At 41.3% G+C, this 20,565-nt stretch overlaps 1 protein-coding gene across 2 annotated transcripts in view; it reads left to right on the top strand.

The window, feature by feature from the left end:
- Nucleotides 1–20,565, top strand: part of PTPRG (protein tyrosine phosphatase receptor type G) — a 400,862-nt gene that overhangs the window by 197,947 nt on the left and 182,350 nt on the right. For both annotated transcript variants that reach the window (XM_035338056.1, XM_035338057.1), the window contains 2 exons: nt 15,251–15,430; nt 20,404–20,552. In XM_035338056.1, coding sequence (XP_035193947.1) covers nt 15,251–15,430; nt 20,404–20,552 — 329 coding nt within the window. The remainder of the gene's footprint in view (nt 1–15,250; nt 15,431–20,403; nt 20,553–20,565) is intronic.

Raw genomic sequence — 20,565 nt, forward strand, 5'->3', positions numbered from 1 at the left:
GACCGAAAGAAATCTGGGGGGATTGAAAAAAGGTAGTAATTTTAAGGTTCTTTGCCTTCTGGCTCCTGGACCTTTCTTCTGTGTTTTCAAACTTTGCTCTGAAGACAAGGAGCCTGGAAATTTTCTAGCTTAAAAAGCTGGACATAATTCAGTCTCGTGAGACCAAGAGTGCGGTCTCTCAAGTCTACTGGCTACAGCTTTAATAAAGGCATTAAATTGCCTAAGACATGCTCTATAATTAGGAGGGTTGTATTTAATTACTTATTTTGGTCCATGGTCCCAAACAGGGCTTCTGTAATTACCTTATCATACTCAGGATACTCTAACTCATTCCTATGGATTTGCACTGGCAAGAAATTCCAATCATGGATCAAAATCTATTTTAAATTTTCCTCTGAACAAAACAAGAACAGAAGGATAGGCTGCTCCTCAAAAAGACTTGTGTAAGATAATAAATAGTGCAGGGATACAGACAAGTGCAACGGTGCAGTGGGGCAGCACTGCTTAGCGGAGTAGGAATTGATCTCAACACAACAGCAAGCTTAATTGGCAGCCAGATTTTTGTAGGTGAAGCCATTAAGGATTGACTTAAAGAAAAAAAAAAAAAAAAGAATTTATGTGAATATGTGTAAGTGGTTCTCAGCCAGGGAGAATGATAACGTGGAAGAAAACACAGAGCTCTGTGTGCTTTGAATAACCCATGGATGGGGAAACTGAAGGCTGACACCAGAAGCCAGATGGAAGCTAAAGACATGAAAACAATAATGGGCCGTGTAGGGGCTAGAAAAATTATTATACGTGTTTATGCAGCTTGAATGGAGAAAGTATTCAGGACAGGTCGGAAAAGATGGGACCAGCAAGAGCTGCAGAAGAGGCAGGACTTGGCCACAGCAGTGTTTTGAACGTCTGAATGCTGGAGAAAAGGGCGATGCAAGTCTCCACTCTCAAGGCAATCTCTCATTCTAGAGGAAACATTCTTCTGTAAGACAAAGTTTCACAAAGTATGATCCAATGACATTCTTCAGACCTGTTTACCTGTCTTTTTGCCTGATTGCCTTTTTTGTTGCTTCGAGTCTGTTGGTAGGTTCCATTGGAGCCAAAGGAAGAAATCTAGGCTTGCGAAAATGTCCCACTTAGGAGGGGACAGTAATCATTTACTCACCTACACTACAAGGAATGTTCCCTAAAGCAGTGGAGGGATCAGCTTAGGTCTGTTCAGTGTTTTGGATGGAGTGAAGAGCAATTTCTAGCCCAGTTGACTTCCTCACTGGAAGATGGTTCTGGGCAGTGTGCAGCTCTTCCCCCCGGAGGAAAGCTGGCCAGCCCCAACGGCATTTACCTAGACTTACATATGGGTAAGTTGCTTGAGAAGCATGCGTGTCCGTAAAGAGAAAATGTTGTCTACTGAAGACCTCTTGTAAGCTACTGTTAGAAGGCGAAATAAACCCAGGGCTGGAAACACAATGAGCTGGCGTTAGAAGTAAGCTGGAAGTTGAAACTCAGACAGTGATTAAACGCTGAAACAATCTTTAAAACAGAAAATAAATAGTGACTTCTTAAGTCGTGATTTATTCAATGCTGAATAGTTTTCTGAAAGAGGTGAAGACTGTTTTTAAGGCTCTGTGGAGAGGTAGCTTTCTAAAGTAATGACTTGTGCTCATCATGTCAGGATGTGCTATCCAACTGTTTCTTCTGGCATGAAAACCTGTTACTTTTTAGTGATACTGTGAGTGGGGAAAAAGCAAACAAAACCTGAGATTCCATCCCTGCACCACAGCAAGTTTCAGCAGCCTTTTGGAGATGTCGTAAAGGTTTTCCTTGATATAGTGGACTCTTTACAGACCTGAGTAACTCTCGAAGATATAGGGAGCTATCGAGTGAGGTGGTTCGTTTTTGCTGAAAATTAGAAATAACAAAAACTGGTTTCTATTCCATGCATTAATATTCCTGTCAAGCAAATGGAAATAGTGTTTGAGGAATAGATTGTAACTGAATAAGAAGTTATGGCTCACAGTAGAGTTAAAGAATGTGTATAAACTATACAGCCAAGAAAAAGACTGGCTCTGTTGGAGGTGGAGTGTGTGGTTCTGCATAACAGGTGAACTGAAAATGACGGGTATGACAGGAGCTATATTTAAATGAGCTGCTGAAAGCAGTGTAAGAGTAGAGGAAAATGATATATACAAATCTCAGTGAATTCTGTCCTCCGCAGATCTAATTCTTCTGCCACAAGCAAAAATTGTTGCAACGGAACATGAGGAGCTAACTTCTGTGACTGAGTAGAAACAACAGTCAGAGTTGGCAAAGGTACATGCCTTGAGGCGTGTGAAAGGAGAAGGAACAAATGTCTTCTGGACAAAACTGAGCCGAAGACAACTTTTATTTTATGGGACTTCAGAAAGATTTTTCCTTGTCTAGAAGGAAAACTAGAGATCACAATTTCCCGTGTTCTAGGTCAGCGCAGTTGTAGATCATCTGACCAAGAATTTGTCACAAAAGGTCAAAGTTGTGATTAATAATACTGTGAAGGGGTCTTTATTGGAGCCATGTTCCTGCCTTTTCTCAAGTATTTGTTACATACGTTGTGCAGATCCAGATACTTTTGGTTTAAAGGAAAGCCTCGGACAGTGTAGAGCAGGTGACTAATTGTTTGGTATGACACTGTCCAGACTGTGCTAGCGTGGCGTGAAGCTCAAATGATTCCCAGTCTCTGGTGCTGAGCAAATGTTAAGGTAATTAAGTCTTAGTTTAGAGTGTGTTCAGATCAGAGGAGACCTCCACAAAGTCTCTGGTATCTTTATATTGTCCAGGGAGAATCCTGGTGTTAGCAAAGTCAGTGCCAGGCACTGCGCTGTCACTTTGATACTTCATCTCGCCCTACGCTGCGGTATGGTACAAAGTCAGTTCATGCCATAACCTCTCATCCTGCAAATAGGTAAGTTCATGAGTAACTTCACTCCAGTTTTAAAGCTTGATATTACTGAGAATAGTCAAACATTTTAAGTCACGTTCCCGAGTGGAGTCTCTTTGGTGGAGTGTATAATAAGTTTCATGTTTTTATTTAGGGAGGTTTCACTGTCGTTGAACTCTAGGCTTAAAAGCATTCTAGGCTTAAAATAGCAAATTACCTCTCTTTATTTCATGTAAAAGTGGAAATGCACGGTTCTTCTGTACATCCAGACATCAGTAATCTCAGTAATTCAGTACTGACGTGAATCTCCTCTTTACTTTATGTCCCCCCTCCCCCCCCCTTTTTTTTGTTCTATACTTTATGTATCTTGTTCCAGTCCTTGTTATGCTATACTTCACAAGGGCCGATCAGGTTCATCTCCATGCTCATCCTTTCAGTGATCACCCTTTACTGTCTGCCAGCTTAAATCCCTAAAGAAATTTCCTACATGTTGAACAAAACTGGTAAAAGTGATATATTTTTATCTTGCCACTCAAGAAGTTCCTGTCGGTACGGGCGGCATGGCGCATGTTGCTGCTGTATCAGAAAGAGCCACATTTCTCCTAAGCAGTGCTTTGTTACGAAGTTCATTTGACTGAAAATATTTTGCATGCTTAACTACCTGCTGGTGAATTTTTCTATGCCAAGTAATGTGTCAGGAGCTAGCGGAGCATAGTAAGTTAATTACTTGTGTGCACACTGTGAAGGAAAAGCAAACAGCAAGGCACCAGTGATACGAAGAATGAGACTTCATTTCAGTCACCAGAGATTGTGTTGTTAATGAATCCGTTCAATCAGCAGGGAATTGGTAATGTAGATAAGACCAGGTATGGCTGTGTACTGAGATGAAGATTAGTCTCTCAACCAAAACATTGTTTTTACTGAGGGTTTGCTAATATTAAATAGTTTTTCAAAAGCACCAGTGAGATAGAATAACAGCCTGAATAATTATGGCTGTCTTGAAAAGACATGATGATGATGATCTTCTAATGTGCTCTGCAAACACCATATAAATCCAATATCTTACAGATTTCACAGATAAGCGATGCACTCCAGATTCCATTTTATGGTATATGTCGCCATGGGCTGCCCAAACGCTGCCGTGAATAAACGGCACGGGGAAACGTGTTCAGAGCTGGCTGCATCGGGCTGAGCGGGGCAGGGAGGGCTGTGTGAGAGCACCTGCTTCGCTCGCCAGCATCCTCAGTGGCAGTACGCGAAGATGCTGGTGTGAAGGGGCAGGTGATGCTTGTACTTGGCTCTAGGGAAGATCCCTCCTGGTGACAAGCTCAGAGCCTGCAAGCTGCCCTCTGGGGTGATCTTCCCTAAAGAGATGCTCTAAACAACATGGTTATGCTATGCTGGAGGAAAGTGCATTTATCACAGCCTTATACTTTACTCAGTGTTCGCCTGTGCCCCATTGGTACTATGTCCAGGAGTATTCGCCCCAACTCCATCCGTCACCATGGTCGCTTTGCTGCCAGCTCCCCGTGGCAGCTGGTTTCTCCCCGCAGCAGCTGCTTCGCTGCTCGCATGTGGGTCATGCGCCGCAGGCAGCGCCAGAGGGAGAGAAGGGGCTCTGGTGCTGCAGTGATGGGGGGCGGCTGCTGCTCCCCTCCAGCATTAGTGTGCTTCCACCCAGGGCTCATCCAGGAGTGATACGATGAACTGAGATCCATCAGGTCCTTTTGGTGATTCCCTCTTTCCCTCTTTCCTTTTTGGTAACCTAATTGAAAAACTAAAGCTGGCTCTGAATAGTTTAAGCTATTTAATGTAACATATGGGAAATGGCAGGTATGGAACAAAAATGAGAAAAATGGCTGTAAACTGTTCAGTGCCTTAGCAGATAGCCCTGCTTCTGCAGCTAGAGTACCTCAAGCTGGATGTTACGACTGCTTATTGTCTTCCTATTTATTCTTACTCCTGATGCTCTTAAATTAATGGTAGAAACATAGACTGAATGTTAATGGTAGTGGAGGCTAGGGTTCATGATGTGTCGTTAAGTAAAAGCTGGCTATCTCCCAGAAACTCTCCCGGGAGCTATTTTACTGGTGCATATTAGTGAAAAGGACAGCTGGATTGAGAAGCCTGTTCTAACAGGGATGCCATTAACAACTTAGTTGGTCAAAAGTTGATTTTCACCTTTAAAAAAAAAAAAAAAAGATACGTATCATAGCAAAGCAGGTGTTCATCAAAGTCTAATGAATGATTTCAGGGGCTGCAGCACTGCTTGTGATACACTTAAACAGTACAGTCCGTATCGTGGTTGTCTTTGGGTCAGGTTAGGACCAAAAATGGATATTGGAAAGCTGAAGGTGACACGTGTTTCAGCAGCGGATGATTTTATCTTCCTAGCTTTTTTTTTTTTTTATTAGGACACTTTTTTTTGTGAATTTTAAACTTGAGCCAAAGCAACGAGTGAAAATCATTTTAGTAGCAGGTTTCTTTTGAAACCAAGAGTACGTTCACTCCACCAGTGCCTCTGGATAGGCTTTATTGATATCAGCCCTCCCTCCCTTTATTCCCTTTCTATATTGCTCTGTGCTCTCTGTGGGTGTTTTATTAACCAGCATCCTGCAAAAATTCAATAAAAATATACAATTTTATCCTTACTTTCTTCTTCTTTTTTTTTTTTTTTTTTTTTTTTCATGCTGGCTCTGAGAGACAGAGCTCTGGGGAAGGCTCCTTTGGTTAGTTATGAGGAACAGATGGGAATCAAGAAAAGGTACTTTCTGTTCCCATACCCACCTAAATTGGAGGTAATTAAGTTACAGTGAGGCATCATTTACGTTAGCAGTTTCTTTGGTGAGATCAAGGCTATTAAGGGTACATGTGAGAAGTAGTAGGATTTCAAGTGTGTGGTGCTTTGAGAAATAATTGGAACTGTGTCTTTCCTAAATGCATTTACAGGCAGCCTGGCACTGAGGTCTGCAGCGGGACAGCTGAGGCTTGCACAGTAACTGCTTTTCTTTTTTCTTTTTTTTTTTCTTTTTTTTTTTTCTTTTTAAATCTCTGTAGCTCTTCTCAACTTTTGAGCAATCTTTGCAGATGCTCTGATGAGACAGGTGAACTTCTCCCTTTATAAAGCAGGGGAATGAAATGGAGCTTGTTGCTCCTGGTGGTAGGAAGGAGCCAGAGAAGCAAGATGGGAATTTGAGACTTCCTGACTTAAATGTCACGGCTTATTACTGTCACTGTCGTTCAGCATTCATCTCTGGAGCCGCTGGGCTGGTTCAGCAGCACAGGAGCCTTGATGCTTCAGCCTGGTCTAAGTCAAACTCTTGAGCTAGCCAAGATCTCTGGTTTGAAGAAAAAAAATGCTCCCATAAAGTGGTTCCTTAGCCCACCGTGGCTGTTCTTCTAGGCTTTCTTCTTGCCTCGCTCCTCTTGCAGCCTGAAGTCTCCCTGCCACAGCTTTGGCACGCAGCCATTGCCCACTTCAGCTGGGGCTGGGTCCTGTGGGGGCCGTCACCACAGCATGGCCACTGCCTGCTCAGCCCCTCACCTCTCCTGGCTTTGGCAAGGGATGCTGTAATTAGCAGCATGCCGAATTCACATCTTCTTCCCTCCTCTTGTTTCCACAAAGTCATCTTGAAGCCCCCCAGGCCTCTGTCTGCATCAAACAGCTCTTGGGTGGGAAAGTTTCCTGCCCAGTTTCTTCCTCTGGTTTCCTCTGTTTTATTTTCTGAGAGCTTTTTTCATGCTGTGCTTTCTTCTTGGAGTAGCCCAGATGGGACCGTGATTTACATCGGCATTATATGTGCTCAGGCTCATTCTTCATCTGTTTAATTCCATGAAACACCAGGCTCATTTCTGCTTTTATCTTCGCTATCTGGAAGAATTGGCGGCGTTTCTCTCCTGTCCCTTGGGACGGATGATTGTGTTTCTGATAGAGAGGACGTGCCGGGGGGGTTCCAGCTGAGGGAGATGCCTTTGGAGAAGTGAGGTTGTTCCAGGAGGAGGCAGGTCAGCCCAGGAGGGGCTGCTCTCAAGGGTGAGGTGCCGCATGTTGGGTTGCTGCGGCCTTGCCTTACGTGGCTCGGTTATGAGGTTTTGAGCTGCCCTGTCTGTGGAAGAATGAAGGCCTTCTTCCTTCCTCACTGCGGTGTTGGGCAGTACAGTGATACAAGTGCTTCTGCTGCCCAGGTCCATCATTGTCCAGCTGTTAGCTGTGAAGGGAAAGGAGGACGGTGAGAGCGGGGCTGGCCCACTGGAGAGGTGGCCTCAGACAGGCCCTGCCCCAAGCACCCCCACGCGCTGTCATCAGCTACCACATCAATTCACAGTACATCTTCATCCAGTAATTTCCATTAGGAAATTTAAATTATATTTAAGAAAAAATCCATTTTTATGTCTCTCCCTCGTCTTCATGGAGTTTTACTCAACTGATATAGGAAGAGAAGAAAGTTAATTTACAAAGTCTTCATATAAATTTATCTTCTGTTTTCTCCTTATAACGTAAGTTATCACCTCGTTTATTATATGCAGCTCAGGGTGAGCAGTTCTAAAAAGGCCACAGACAGTTACAAAATGAATGGTGTGAGATGTCAGATGCATTTATTAAAAACGAAAATTATGAAAAACAGAGGATGTAGACGTATATTGTCTCAGTCACTTGCCACCAGCACGCACCTTGTATACCACAAATTATCCTCCCACTCAGTGAGTTCTGCATATTAATCTCATTGATATTGTTATGCTGTGTTCAATATATGTAAACATTTTTGAAATACTGGAGTTAAAAAACTGAGCAGCTCATTAGTTGTGTCTATCAAGAGTATGTTGTGTCACACCCCTGAAGAAACCCCAAAATATTTTGCCAGCACAGCTAAAGCTAGTCCCGTTTTCACTGTTGTGTGGTGGTACGTTATTCGGGTCACAGATGCAAACCTTGAAATGTTTATGGAAAAAGCTTGTTTTAGTAATTGCACTTACTCCAATTTATTGTGGACTTCCTGCAACATTTGTCTTAAGGTGCTGAGCTTTCCTGATGTTGCGTATTTATCATACGTTCGTGCCGCTGGCAGGTTGATAGGTACAGCAGGAGCTTCATACAAGATTCATGGCAGCGTCATAGTTTTTTGAGGAACAGAATTAGGACCTAGAAAGTATTTGTACGGATGTGTGGGGATACACATACACAAAAAAAAACAGCACAACGAAGTGTTTGTGACTCTGTAATACAGGTGTTCACATACCTTCTGAAGAATACAAAGCTTTTGAAAACATACATTAGAACTGTTTGCAAAAGATAATTAATGGAAGGCTTAATTAAAGAATCCAGCAAGAAACGGGGTATCAGTAGAAACTTAGAAGACGGTGCACCTCACTCTTCTTGGGTTTAAAAGCTGCAGATGTTGTAGAACAATTTATTTTTAGGAGCGTAGTTTAAAGCCTTTCTTTTTCTTTGCATCAGCTGCGTTTTGGCAGTGAGATGTTATCACTGACGAAATCGGTTCTGAAGATCGGCTCTGCTTTTAAGGCCCCATGGCTGGATGTTTCTGTAGGTGTGGTGAGGTGTGGTGGCACCGGTGCAGAAAGGAGAAGCGGGGCTGGTGCTTCTGATGTTGCTGCTAGCAATTGCTCAAAGGTTATCTAAATCCAAACCCTTTTTGTTCTGTCTTCCTGTATTTGTGTATGTTCCAACAACTGCCGGTTAAGATATCCCTTATCAGAAACTGTTCTTGGGAAAAATTTCTTTCAGCGTCTTTCAGCTCTCCAAAAATCTGTCCAGGGCTGTTTACGACTGTGACATGTCTTAGGCACTTTTTTCTGCACCGAGTTTGCAGACTGGATGATGCTTTTATATCTGTTTGGGTCTCAGCGAGCTCTTCAGGACCTTGCTCTTGGTATTCAGTCTCATTTTTCAAGCAGTAATTGGAATTTTCTGCAAGCATGAGTGTCTCATGTTAAACAGAGTGATGACAGAGAATAATAAAATGAAAAGCCCTTTTCCTTCAGGGTAGGAAATCCAGGAATCTTTGTTCAAAACAGCACCGTGAACTCTTAACTACGGGCTCTCTTTCTCCATCTCTTTGAATTTGGTATGCCATCGTTTTAGAGCAAGACAGTATAATTTCAGCAACTTTTCCCCTAATATAATGATTCAACAACTTGATTGCTTTCTCTGCAACAGGAAGGTCCCTGAAAGATGCCACTGATTTTTATCAGGGCTTTCAGGGATTCTTATACCTTTACCATGCTGCCGCATGGTAAATTACTCAGCAAGAGATCAGTCAGTCATTCGAATCATTCTTTCCTGCCTTGTATCTAAATGCAGTCTTTAGCCTTCATCCTGCAGGGATCACTTCATTTTGTCTTCCTAGGAGGAAGCCAGAGGTTAGAGAGTGAAGGGAGGCTGACGGTTCAACCGGGCTGGAGCTGCAGCACGCTCCTTGCCTGTTGTCCTCACTTGTGTGGTGTAAGCACCTTCCCTGGGTGACTTCCAGGACTTGCTTTTAAACAGCAAAAATGATGAATTCTTGGTTAATGGCATCAAGTACCAGGTTTGATCTTTTTGTCCTAGATAACAGAGAAACCCCAGACCTCAAACTTCTGAAGAATCTTGAAATACTTTCAGTTCCACAGTGAATTTCCTTGATGTTTGATTATTTTAAACCATTTTTTCCTGTTAAATTCAGCCTGCAAGAGAAGCTCACTGCTTTGTAGCTGAGCAAGGGCACCACTTCTTTGCTCTTTCTCAGTGTTAAAAAAGAGACGTCTTTGTTTACTGGTGTTTCTTTTCAGTGTTTCTTGAGATTTGGCTTACGGGGGAGCAGCTCAAGTACAACAGACTGGAGATTCTGAGGTTCACATCTTCAGCATTACTCAAGTGAATGCTGAATTGGTTGGGCAGATCATACCTACCCATCTGTACAAAGAAAAGCATTCCTGTTTATCCAGAATCTTGCTGAGAATCCTTCCCATAAAACTTGCAGAAAAGATGCTGGAGGCAACCTGCTTGGGTGGCATCACTAACACAACTGAATACCACTGCCATCCAAGGAGTAACCAAGCCACTGCTTAGCGTGCCTTTAGCCTTATTTTGGGTGAGCTTCCAAACGTAATTTCCAACATCCCACATCCTTCTGACCCAGCGAGAACAGAACCCTACCACTTTGTGTGAAATGTGGGCATCCTGCCTCTGATATAGATTCTGTCCTCTTAGGAGGGTAGCATCCTTCTGTCAGCGTTAGAAAACAGCGTGCAAGAGAGCAGCAGGAGCCATTTGCATGTGGAGGGAGGACAAAACAGGGCTAGAAGGGGTGATGGATGTAAGCCTTTCTGCAGCGCCTGTTTCCTTACAGTTCTGTGAATATCTGCCTTGCAGATAATTGTGGATTAATGATCTTGTGCATTAAGATGATGGGATAGGATGTCCTTGTGAAGTGGCCAAGCTAATTTGTTTTAATTGCAGAAGTGTGAGTGGTTTTGAGTTGCCTTTGCAATCACGACTGCCATTTTCATTCAGAAATAAAAAGTTGAGAGGCATCAAATACAGTTAGATTTGTCTGAGATAATGTTGTTTAAAAAAAGTTAAAGAATAAAGCACACACAAGTTATGTATATATAAAAAAATTAAAAATCTAAACTAGCTCTTTTCTTGATAGACCAGGATTTTAAGGTCAAATTTTTGTGCAAATGTTAAAATCATGTAAAATTGAGAAAAACAAATGTTGATTTTTCTGCTTCTTTCCCATCTTGTAAATGAATGATCATAATCAGATCGTACATAAATTGCTGATGTCTGTCAAGCTACATCTGGATGTTGTGTAAAAGCGTGTGGTATACATCAGTCTGTATCAGAGGAGCTGATCCATTAAATGGGAAATGATTTAAAATCAAGAAAATTGCATGGTTTTGATAAAAGAAAGTTTAAACAAAAGGTTTGTGGAAGAAAAATATATTTGATTTTTTTTAAAGTTTTTATGCAAGCTTTAATTAGATGTAGTGGAAATGTTTTTTCGTTAATGAAGACTTCTCATTGTTTAGGTTGTATGTAACTAGGAGGAGAAAGGTAATCTTGGATTCTATTTAAAGAGCAGCTTGTGTATTAAAAAAATATTAAAGATTCTTCAGTCAATGACTGAAAGATTTTGCATGAGAAAAGATTGCAGAGTCCTCAGAAGCATCAAGTAAGTTCAGATGAGGATGGATGAGAACGTCTTCGGCGTTATGTGTCGCTGAAAGTCCTGGTGTGAGAAGCGGGCAGTCTTGCTGGGGATGGACCCCAACTGTGCTTTCACCCCATGGAAGCTGCGGCCCCTCTCGCCCATGGTTTCAGCAGAGGTAGGGTCAGGTCCCAGAGACCTGTCTGCAGCCCAAAATGAGCTTGTGGTGCTGCCAGCCTCAGGACATGAACGAGCTCTGCAGCAGCGGGGCAGGATCTCATCTCGGTGGGGCTGGAGTTACTGGGGTCGTAGAGGGTGACCTCCTCCCTGCAGCGTTCCCAGCACATCCCATTTCGGTGCTGTGCTTGCATCAAGTGCTCCAGATCCAGGACAGGGTGTTGGGCACTCATCTTCACTTGCAGGTCATCCCACTATCGGGGTGGAAACGTGTTAGTTATTAGCACAGGTGAGGTCTCATAGCTTGTTTGGGTTTTGAAAACTGAATTACTTGTCAACCCTTAAAAGGTCAATTTGAATTCATTCCAAATTTTATTTGATGAAAGCCGCAATGCTCGCCATTGGAAAAATGAAATACAAACAGCCATAAGTTATCTGTCTCAGATGGGTAAATATTACACGCAGAACGAAGGGATTTTTTTTGCTAGGCTTAAGTGAAACAGAGTCTTTATTTAGTGTCATGTTTTTATTTAAAAGCATTTATTTAAAGTTCTAAAAAACAAAGAATTCAATAAAGCAAGACAGGTGCAACTGCAAATGATTAATGATATAATTCTCGGTACTTTATAAAGTGTCTAACACTGAAGAGATTTATACAGTGCAGAATGGCAATTGTGCTTTGATGGAAGGAATAGGTAATCAATACCTGCAAGCTTAGAAAAAGTGTTCTATTTCCTCCTCTAATGATATAGGGTTTTTTGCAAGGCAAGGATGTCTGGAGCATGAGACACTTGGAGGAAGAATTAATTTGAAATCTGTAGTGGAAGATCAGTTTCAATTAAAACTGCACTTGAATGTCCATGGAAAAAAGCAGGCAGTTAGACTTAAACCTTCTGATGGCTACCAGGGAATAAATGAATCCCGTTGCACTGGTCTTGATTACATTTTGTTGAGCTTGTTTTTCCTGGGTTGGAGAGAGAGTTGATTTACTTTGGTCTCAAACTCAAAAATTAGAATTTGCTTCTTTCCTGCCTCCCCCCAGCCATGCCTTATCACGCTAATTGTTAAAGCTGGGCTGGCCCCAGCCCCGCGCGGCTGGGATGGCGGTGTTGAGGTTGTGGCCTCTATTCCTGTCTAGAATTGCTGCCGTAATGGTGCAGGTCATATTGCATGTAACACTTTGCATATCAAAAAGTTCGGAAAGAAATTAATGAAAAGCTCAGCCGTTTATAAAATCCTGTGCTGATTTTAACTAGCAGGTCTCGAACCTTTAAATCAGAGCTTAGCCTTCTGGCTGTCATTTGGGATGTCAGGGCTTGGAGTCACAGCACCGGCACTGAACTGGGGTTTTGAATTGCTGAGAGAGTTTCACTGCATTAGATTTTCCTTTAGTTAATTCAGCATATGGAAACATTTTCTGTATGAAAACTAAGACTATCACATGAAGATAACAGCTTGTATTAGGCTTTTTTTTTTTTTTTTTTAGAACCAGGTGAAGCTACTGTATTTTTAGAAAGAGATGTATTGCTGTATTAAACTAATTCCAACAAGTTAAATTTAAAAAAAAAAAAAAAAAAAAAAAAATTTAAAGCCTGTTTAAGTGACACAAAGGCCTAAAAGCCATTAGAAGTCTGGGCAGTGAAAGACTATTTCAGCAAGAGTCAGTCCAGGTACCTAAGTCGCTTGAGGTTTTAACTCAATGAGATGTTTTGCTGCTTGTTTGCCCTTATGGCTTATTTTATTCATTTCGACAGGACAGTTTTCACTGCAAATTGGTTGAGAGCTGGCTATACTTAACGATAACAATAATAACGATAAGAAGAATCATAAAAAAGCCTCTTGACAAGATGCATGGAGGTAACCCTGCAATGCCTGTTAAAATAAATCAGCTTATTCAAAAATAAGATCTCCCCATTGGTTAAGAGGTCACCAAAATACTAAAAAAATTAAAAATAAAGAAATGAGTGCACAGCTTTTGAAAGCACAGCTGAAACCATTGCGATAGCCTCTGTGAGCAGAGTGCTTTTGTAAAGCTCACCCTATGTTTATAACAAAGCCAAAAAATGAGAGTTGGCAGGTTTGATGATTGTCTGCAGGACTAAACATTCTAAAGCAAATTCCTAAATTTCATGGAGTAAATGCAAGGTTATACGGTAAGTAAATCTGAATTGCCAGTTAATTCACTGCAAAACAATTAATAAGAGCATCCTGATTCAGGGGAAAAAGAAATCTACAAGTGGAACACTTTTAGGTTTCCCATTGTAGGGCTCTTTAATAATTTTGTTCTCCTTAGTTGTGGTACATTGGGAAATTAACTAAAAGTGGCGTTTGCTGACAATACAAGTTGAACAATCAGATAAACAAAACTGATTTTTTAACCTGGGCAGGTGATGTAAATGACTTTTAAAGGATGGTGCAATTTTGCTGAATTGCAGATGAAAATAAAACACTTTGATGTTGTTTTCGTTACCATAGAGCATTTGCATGTGATGGGTACTGCACAAAATCTTGCTGGTGATTAAGTGTCCTGCATCAGCCCAAGGGAAGATAGGAAAAATGCATTTTGCAACTAGACACGTTAAAACCCAGGGGCCAAAGAAACCGGCCTTCCCAACTGCTGTGTTTGGATGGCGCTAATTGAATTTACATATGGTTCTCAGATGCAAGGATAATAGATGCATATGGGCGCATCATTTGCTGGTATATGCTACAGAGCAGACATGCTGACTGTGTAGTTCAGAGGTACAGAACAGGTGTGTCATCAGAGGTCTCCAGAGACTGGAGTTTGGCTCCGGGTTGTAACTTGGTTTTGGTAGAAGAGCTTGGGCAAATTGCTTCCCTCAGCTCATCACTTTCCCTGTCTTCACATGAGAATAAGAGTGCTGATCCCTGCTGTAAAGCACTTCAAGAACTGTGAGCGAAGAAAAGTGCTTTGCAAGAATTCTGTGCTGTTACTTCAGGAGTGTAGACCACTATTTGCACTCACAGGAACACAATCTTTTAGTCTCTGTTAATGCAATTTAAGAGTTGGAGAGGGAGGTTGTAAGAAAAATTTGAAACTCACTGGAGATCCTCCTCTGTGTGCTGTTGAGGCCCCTGGTGTTGTATTGCTTCTATAGGTGGTGTGTGGTGGGGACGGCAAGGGTTTTGTCTGAAACCTTTTATTTCCATGTATTATTTATATTGACTGTTCTCGCTGGAGAGCCTTGCAGAATGGGCAGCGTGGGTTTGGGCTGCGGCAGCTTGAGCTGTGGTCTGCGATACCACCTCTCGCAGCTCCACCACCACACCATGACAGACCATGACCTTCTCCTTTACTGCTAATACTTGACTTGTTTTGAGAGTAGCTTACATCAGGTGAGAACAGCCTGTACTAATAAGCAAAACAGAAAACTCTTGTAAGAACAAAAGAAAGTTAGAGCATTTTCCTGATCAATTATTGTCATCTTTATTTCCTCCATCAAGAGATTGTGTTTTATACTTTCTTGCTTTCTTCAAATTTACTAATATTCCCATTGGTTTAATTCTTTATTTTCATCTTTTCTGATTTCAAAACCACCCAGATAAATGAGATCATTAATAAAGATCATATTATCTAAGCAGAGTATTGCACAATGCAACTTAATGCATAGTTGGTACATTATGTATCTCATGTAAAAAGGTAAATATATACTAATATATTATGGCTGAAGCTTTAGGAAAGTTCCTGTAAAACCATGCTAATTCATAACATATGCATGAAGAACTTGGGAATTGCAGATAGTTTTATAGAATAGTAATTTTTTAAAAAAAGGCATTGTTCTTTACTGCTAGAGGCAAAGTTTGAGTACGGCATGAAGCTAATGGATTTCGATCTCTTCATAAGTTTACAAGTCTTAACCTTTTTCAGATGTGGGAAGTGTAACAGCAGTGGTGTTACCTGGGGAGCTTAAGTGCTTCATCCTCTTTCTTAAGCATTATCCAGAACTGCTGAGCCCCTGGAATATTAATTTACATTGGTATTTTTTAACAGGTACCTATGGTCCCGAGCACTGGGTTACTTCTAGTGAGAAGTGTGGAGGGTCTCACCAGTCTCCCATAGATATCGTAGACCATCAGGCTCACGTTGGAGATGAGTACCAAGAACTGCAGCTTGATGGTTTTGACAATGAATCTTCTAACAAGACTTGGATGAAAAACACAGGAAAAACGGGTATGTTCTTTTCTGTTTGTCTCCATAGCGTGCCTGCAGTCAATTAAAAATTCAAGCCATGTTTCATCCTCCTCCTCTTTCATTGTTCTGTTGTTTGGGGTTTGCTTTTTTTTTTTTAATATAATTTTCCAGCAGCAGCCTCCTATCTCTGCCTTTGCATTCTGTGCAAAGCTAGTTCTGCACATTTTAAGGTTTGTTTTTTTAAGCTTTTTTTTTTTTTTTTTTTGGCTCTCAATATAAAATAATTCTCTTGGTAGTCAGTTGTTCCTCAGAATAAAAGGCTGTATAAGAGTTTCAAGGTGTAACCTTGAATTATCAGCTTTGGGGAGGCTGTAACATCTAATCCAAAAGAATGCTGAGATGCAAGGCTCAGCCTTTTGTAGGAAAGGAGAAGTCTTAGAAATCAGGATGTTTTAGAGAAGAAAGAGCAATAACTGCTCAAAGTAGTGGGAGCTTATTAATGTGCTTCTGATATGATTATAGCACTGTGTTCTTCACTGAACTGAATTCTCTTCTGCTCTGTCTGCTCTGGCTTTCAGAGAAAAGAACAGTCAGAGTACTGCTTATTTTTACCAAAACAGTTCACCAAAAGGTCAAGGTTGATTTATATGCAAAGCCGCATGCATTTGATTACTCTTTAATTCTAAAAACGTAAAAAGCAGAAATTATAAGGCCACCCTCTTCATTTGACAAGGTCAAATATTTTTAGGGAATTGGATTAAACCGCTAATTAATTCAATTTTATTTATTGGAAGTATATTTTTATCTTTATTAACATTCGACATGCATGTCTATAGTGGTTTAGGTAACACGTTCCTAGTCAGAAGGTCTGCTAGCAAAACCCCAGGGCGTGTACCTGCTCCAGGAGTGTGCAACACAGTTGTGCATGGAGCCTGACCTCTGATAACGCCCATGGCTTCCAGGGGACTTCGGGTGCGAGCCACAACCTGGAGTCCACAAGATGCCTTAGATCCTGTTCCAGCGATTCAAGGATGTAGTGGAAGTTGGGAGTTATTGCTCCTCAGATGAGATGGAGTGACAGGCTGTGATCCTGTTTTCTTTTACCACAAAGCAAATCTAGTTAATGTAAACCCCACCATCAAGCATAGCTTGGGTTTTTGATGCATTACTGAGTTTTTTTTCAGCTTCACTAAGAAATGCTCCTGTTTGCTTTGAAATTCTGAGTTTGTTGCCCTTTGTAACGAAATGAGATTTGGGGAAGGCTGAATGCTATGGAAATTTGGTGCTTAATTAATCTATTCATGTTATGCACCCTGCCCTTTTGGTCACAAAGGAGTGTTTGTAGTAACCAGCAATAAATATAATTAGAAATACCAAGAAAAAAGGATGGTGCTCTTCTTCTAAGAAAGATGCTAATGCTATACTGAATGTATAATAGGAACATATTGCTGCACATATAATAGGAAACCATGTTGAACCGAAATGTGCCAGCGAATTTTCCAGTCTCCACGCAGTTGGCAGTGAAAGCTGTATCTTTGGTCTCCTCTGCTGGGTGATTTTAGCACTGCTGCTCTACTTGATTTCTTCACCCATTGGGGTATGGATTTTTGCTGACAAGTTATTGCTTCTCAGGGCAACAGTAACTGTCATTTTTCTTGGGTAACTTACAATCTTTTACTGGTAACACGAAGACTCGCTTTGCCTTGCTATCATCTGTGATTTCTTCTGCTAAGTGCTTAACTCCTCCCTTATTTTATCAAGTTCCATTCCCTTTCTTGGTTTTCTGACCTTTTGAAGAAACTTGTCTGGGATTAATTTTTTTAAAGTGGTAAGTGGCAGAGCAGCAAACCAAGTAGGATGTTTTGGCTTATGGGTAGAAAGTAGAGGCAGGTTGTGCCATACGTTGCGATGCATTTTGGCAGCAAAGTCTTGGAGCAGATGGCCACGTGAGACCTTCATATTGCCATGTCAGATAGTAAACTAAATAACTGCTTAAGCAATGGTGATGTATGTAGAGGGCATTTCTCAGCAATTAATAACTGGTTAAAAGACACCAGGGTCCAAGGGAAGGCCAAAGGCCCTTAACCTTGATGCTCATTAACTGGCAGGAAATGTGTTGCTTGGGTTATTGTTATTGCTATTGGACTAGTAATTTTTTTATATATACATTTTTAGGATGGAACAATGACTTATTTTTATGCTGTGAAATGTTAAAAGGCAAAGAGGTTATTGCTCTTTAGATCTGTTGTATTCTTTCTTTTCCCCCCACGTTAGGTAAAGGATGGACGATGTACAGAAAACAGAGCTTCATTCGGAAAATGAAAATAGATTCATTATGCCTTTGCCATAACTAGAAATGCTTTTGTGCATGATTATACTGGCAAAGGCACTAATGTGGGTTTGATTTCATCACTGAAGTAGCTGGTTCCCAAGTGGTAAGGATCACTTGGAGAGTATAAGTACATTTCATAGTTTATTTTTGCTTGTGCCACCTTATAATTAAGTGCTAGCTGGCCTCAGCCAGGCCTGAGGCTGACAGGGATTCCGCAGGCCCAACCTGCCTGAGGCCACAGAAAGCCTGTGAGAGCAGGCCCCTCGCCAGCATTACACAGACACTGCTGCTTTACCCCTCCTTAGATCACTTCAAACTTCTAAAAACACTGTCCACTTAAAGAAAACTACCAAAACTTCTGCCAGAGGTGTGGTTCTGTTAAGTACTCTGCAGGTGTGGTGTGTATCTCTGCCCAGCTGCCCTGCTTGGGAAGGGGGAAGAGCTGCCTTGTACCCAGGCCCGTTTTTTCTCTCAGGTGACAGACACAGAGCTCCAGGCCTGATCCTGCAAATGGCATCACACAATTGTGATCCTGGTAGTTTTGCACCACCTCCTTTGGTTTTGAAATGTGAATTATATAGTATTTTAAGCTGAGTAGGTGTGGGGGATTGATTCTTTGGTGTGCACTCTGAGTAAATTACTGGATAAACGCGGTGGCTCGCGAAGCCCACCGAAATGGTGTTTGCTTGTTCCAGCCCTGAAAACCAGAAGTCATATGGAAGGGAGGGAAGGGAAGCCCCCAGATCACTGGAAATAAGGACATGCTTCTAAAATAAGAAGGTGATGGGAACATGTGTTGTACAGCTCAGCAGTGTAAGAAATACTGTAAAATGAACAATTAGATGAACATTTCAGATTGTACATCCTCCTAATTATCCTTTTAATTATTCATCTAAAACAAGTAAAATGACCCCTGACAGAGCCATAAATGATTTAGGAACTATCAAATATTTATTAGATGCAACTGAATCCCCACAGAGATTTTTAACAGATGCACACAAATCTGCTTTCGTGTATTCCTCATCTCCTAGAATTTTGTCTATGGAATTTCTAACCAGTTGGGTGAGATTTTTGTTATCTAAAACACTGCCGAGCTCACTGAGAATTTTTAAGGGAAGAAAAGAGCAGTGGTGCTTCTAGCCACTTGTGTTTCAGTAAGGATACATTGGTATCCTGGCTGACACAGACAGCAACCTACAGCCAGGCCCACACCACCAGTCTTCCTACACAACTACCTTGGTGCAGAGCAACCAGAAATCATGGAAGAGAAGAGCACCGTGGTGTCACTGGCACAGTTTGGAAACATCTGAACATCTCATGCAATTTAACATTTAAGTGGTTTTAACATAAACAATTTAATGTTTAGATGTCTCTTAATTGCACACTTGCACCTGAGATGAGGCTGCTTTAGCCAACTGTCTACTTACAGGGAGAGCAGCCCTGGTGTGGCAGAAAGCCTAGCCTGCAGCAACAGCCTGCCAGTGATTCACCAACAGAGGAATAACTACTATTTCACAACTACCTCTTTAGTTTTTTTCAGCAGTGAATAAAATCCTCCCTGTTACATAATAAAAATGGATTTATATTAATGTTCCTGTTGTGATGACACAGTTGGACTGAGAACAGAGAGAAATCCTTGTGTGTTAAGCTTTTCCCATTGAAAAAAAAAAATAAAATAAAAAACCACAAAAGTTTAATCACAGGATTCTGGGCACAGCAAGTGGTGGTCTGCAATCGCTTTTACAAGAACAAAATGCTAATTTTAGTTTTGTTTTTAAGCACTAGCTTCTCAAGGGATGAGAAGAAATGATTTTATAAGGAGTCATTATTAGGAATTGCGCATGTTAAAAATGGGAAATGCTAGAAAGGAAGGTGATCTTGTAGTGAGAGCAGCAGGCATGGATGTTGGAAAGCTGGATTTAGTTGATAGTGGGACCACCCCTGTAACATGTACCATCTTCTACCATATGACTTTGCCCTCTGTTTGGACATCAAACTTTTATTGTTATAAAGGCTTTTCGAAATGAAAAGAAAATACAAAGAAGATCCTTCTGACCCTTATTGAATCACATAATAATAATGTCAGAGTTACTGTAATAAAACTCAGTTCTTATGGAGGGCTTTGCGTGAGTGGGTCTCAAAAAATGTTATTGTCGCTCTCCCAGTTTTACAGAAGGGAGAGGCAGGGAGGTTAAGGAATCTACCTGCAATATCCAGCAGTAGAGGTGGGACAGGGCACAGGGGCACAGGCTTTTCTTTTTTTTTTCCCCCTGATAACATAGAGGGAATCCAACAAACAGAGGATTGAACTAGTGATCCGCAGACTTTAGTGAATCACAAGGCCGAGAAAGATGGTTGGTCATTAGTCCCTGCAACCACATTAAATAGTTCTTAATGAAGTTTGCCATTTAGATTTTAATCAATGTCCAATGAGGAGGCCAAAAAGTCCTTGAGAAATTTGGCCTTTGTGATTTTCTGTAGACTATGTAGCTTCATAATCACTTCCTTAATTAGCCAGCATTACTTTTTTTTTTTTTTTAAACCAATCCCTGTAAAGAGAAAAATGATGACCTCACTTTTTATTTGCATCAGAAGAGGTATTGTACTATAATGAGTAAAAACCATAAATGCTTCAAAAAATTGTGCTAAGAACATCTTTCTCATTGTTCTGTGTGTGCAGTTGCTATCCTGCTGAAGGACGATTATTTTGTCAGTGGTGCCGGGCTGCCAGGCAGATTCAAGGCAGAGAAGGTGGAGTTCCACTGGGGTCAAAGCAATGGATCAGCAGGCTCTGAGCACAGCATCAATGGCAAGAGGTTCCCTGTTGAGGTGAGTGGAAAGA

This window comes from Oxyura jamaicensis, chromosome 12, assembly GCF_011077185.1.
Source record: "Oxyura jamaicensis isolate SHBP4307 breed ruddy duck chromosome 12, BPBGC_Ojam_1.0, whole genome shotgun sequence".
NCBI lineage: Eukaryota > Metazoa > Chordata > Aves > Anseriformes > Anatidae > Oxyura > Oxyura jamaicensis.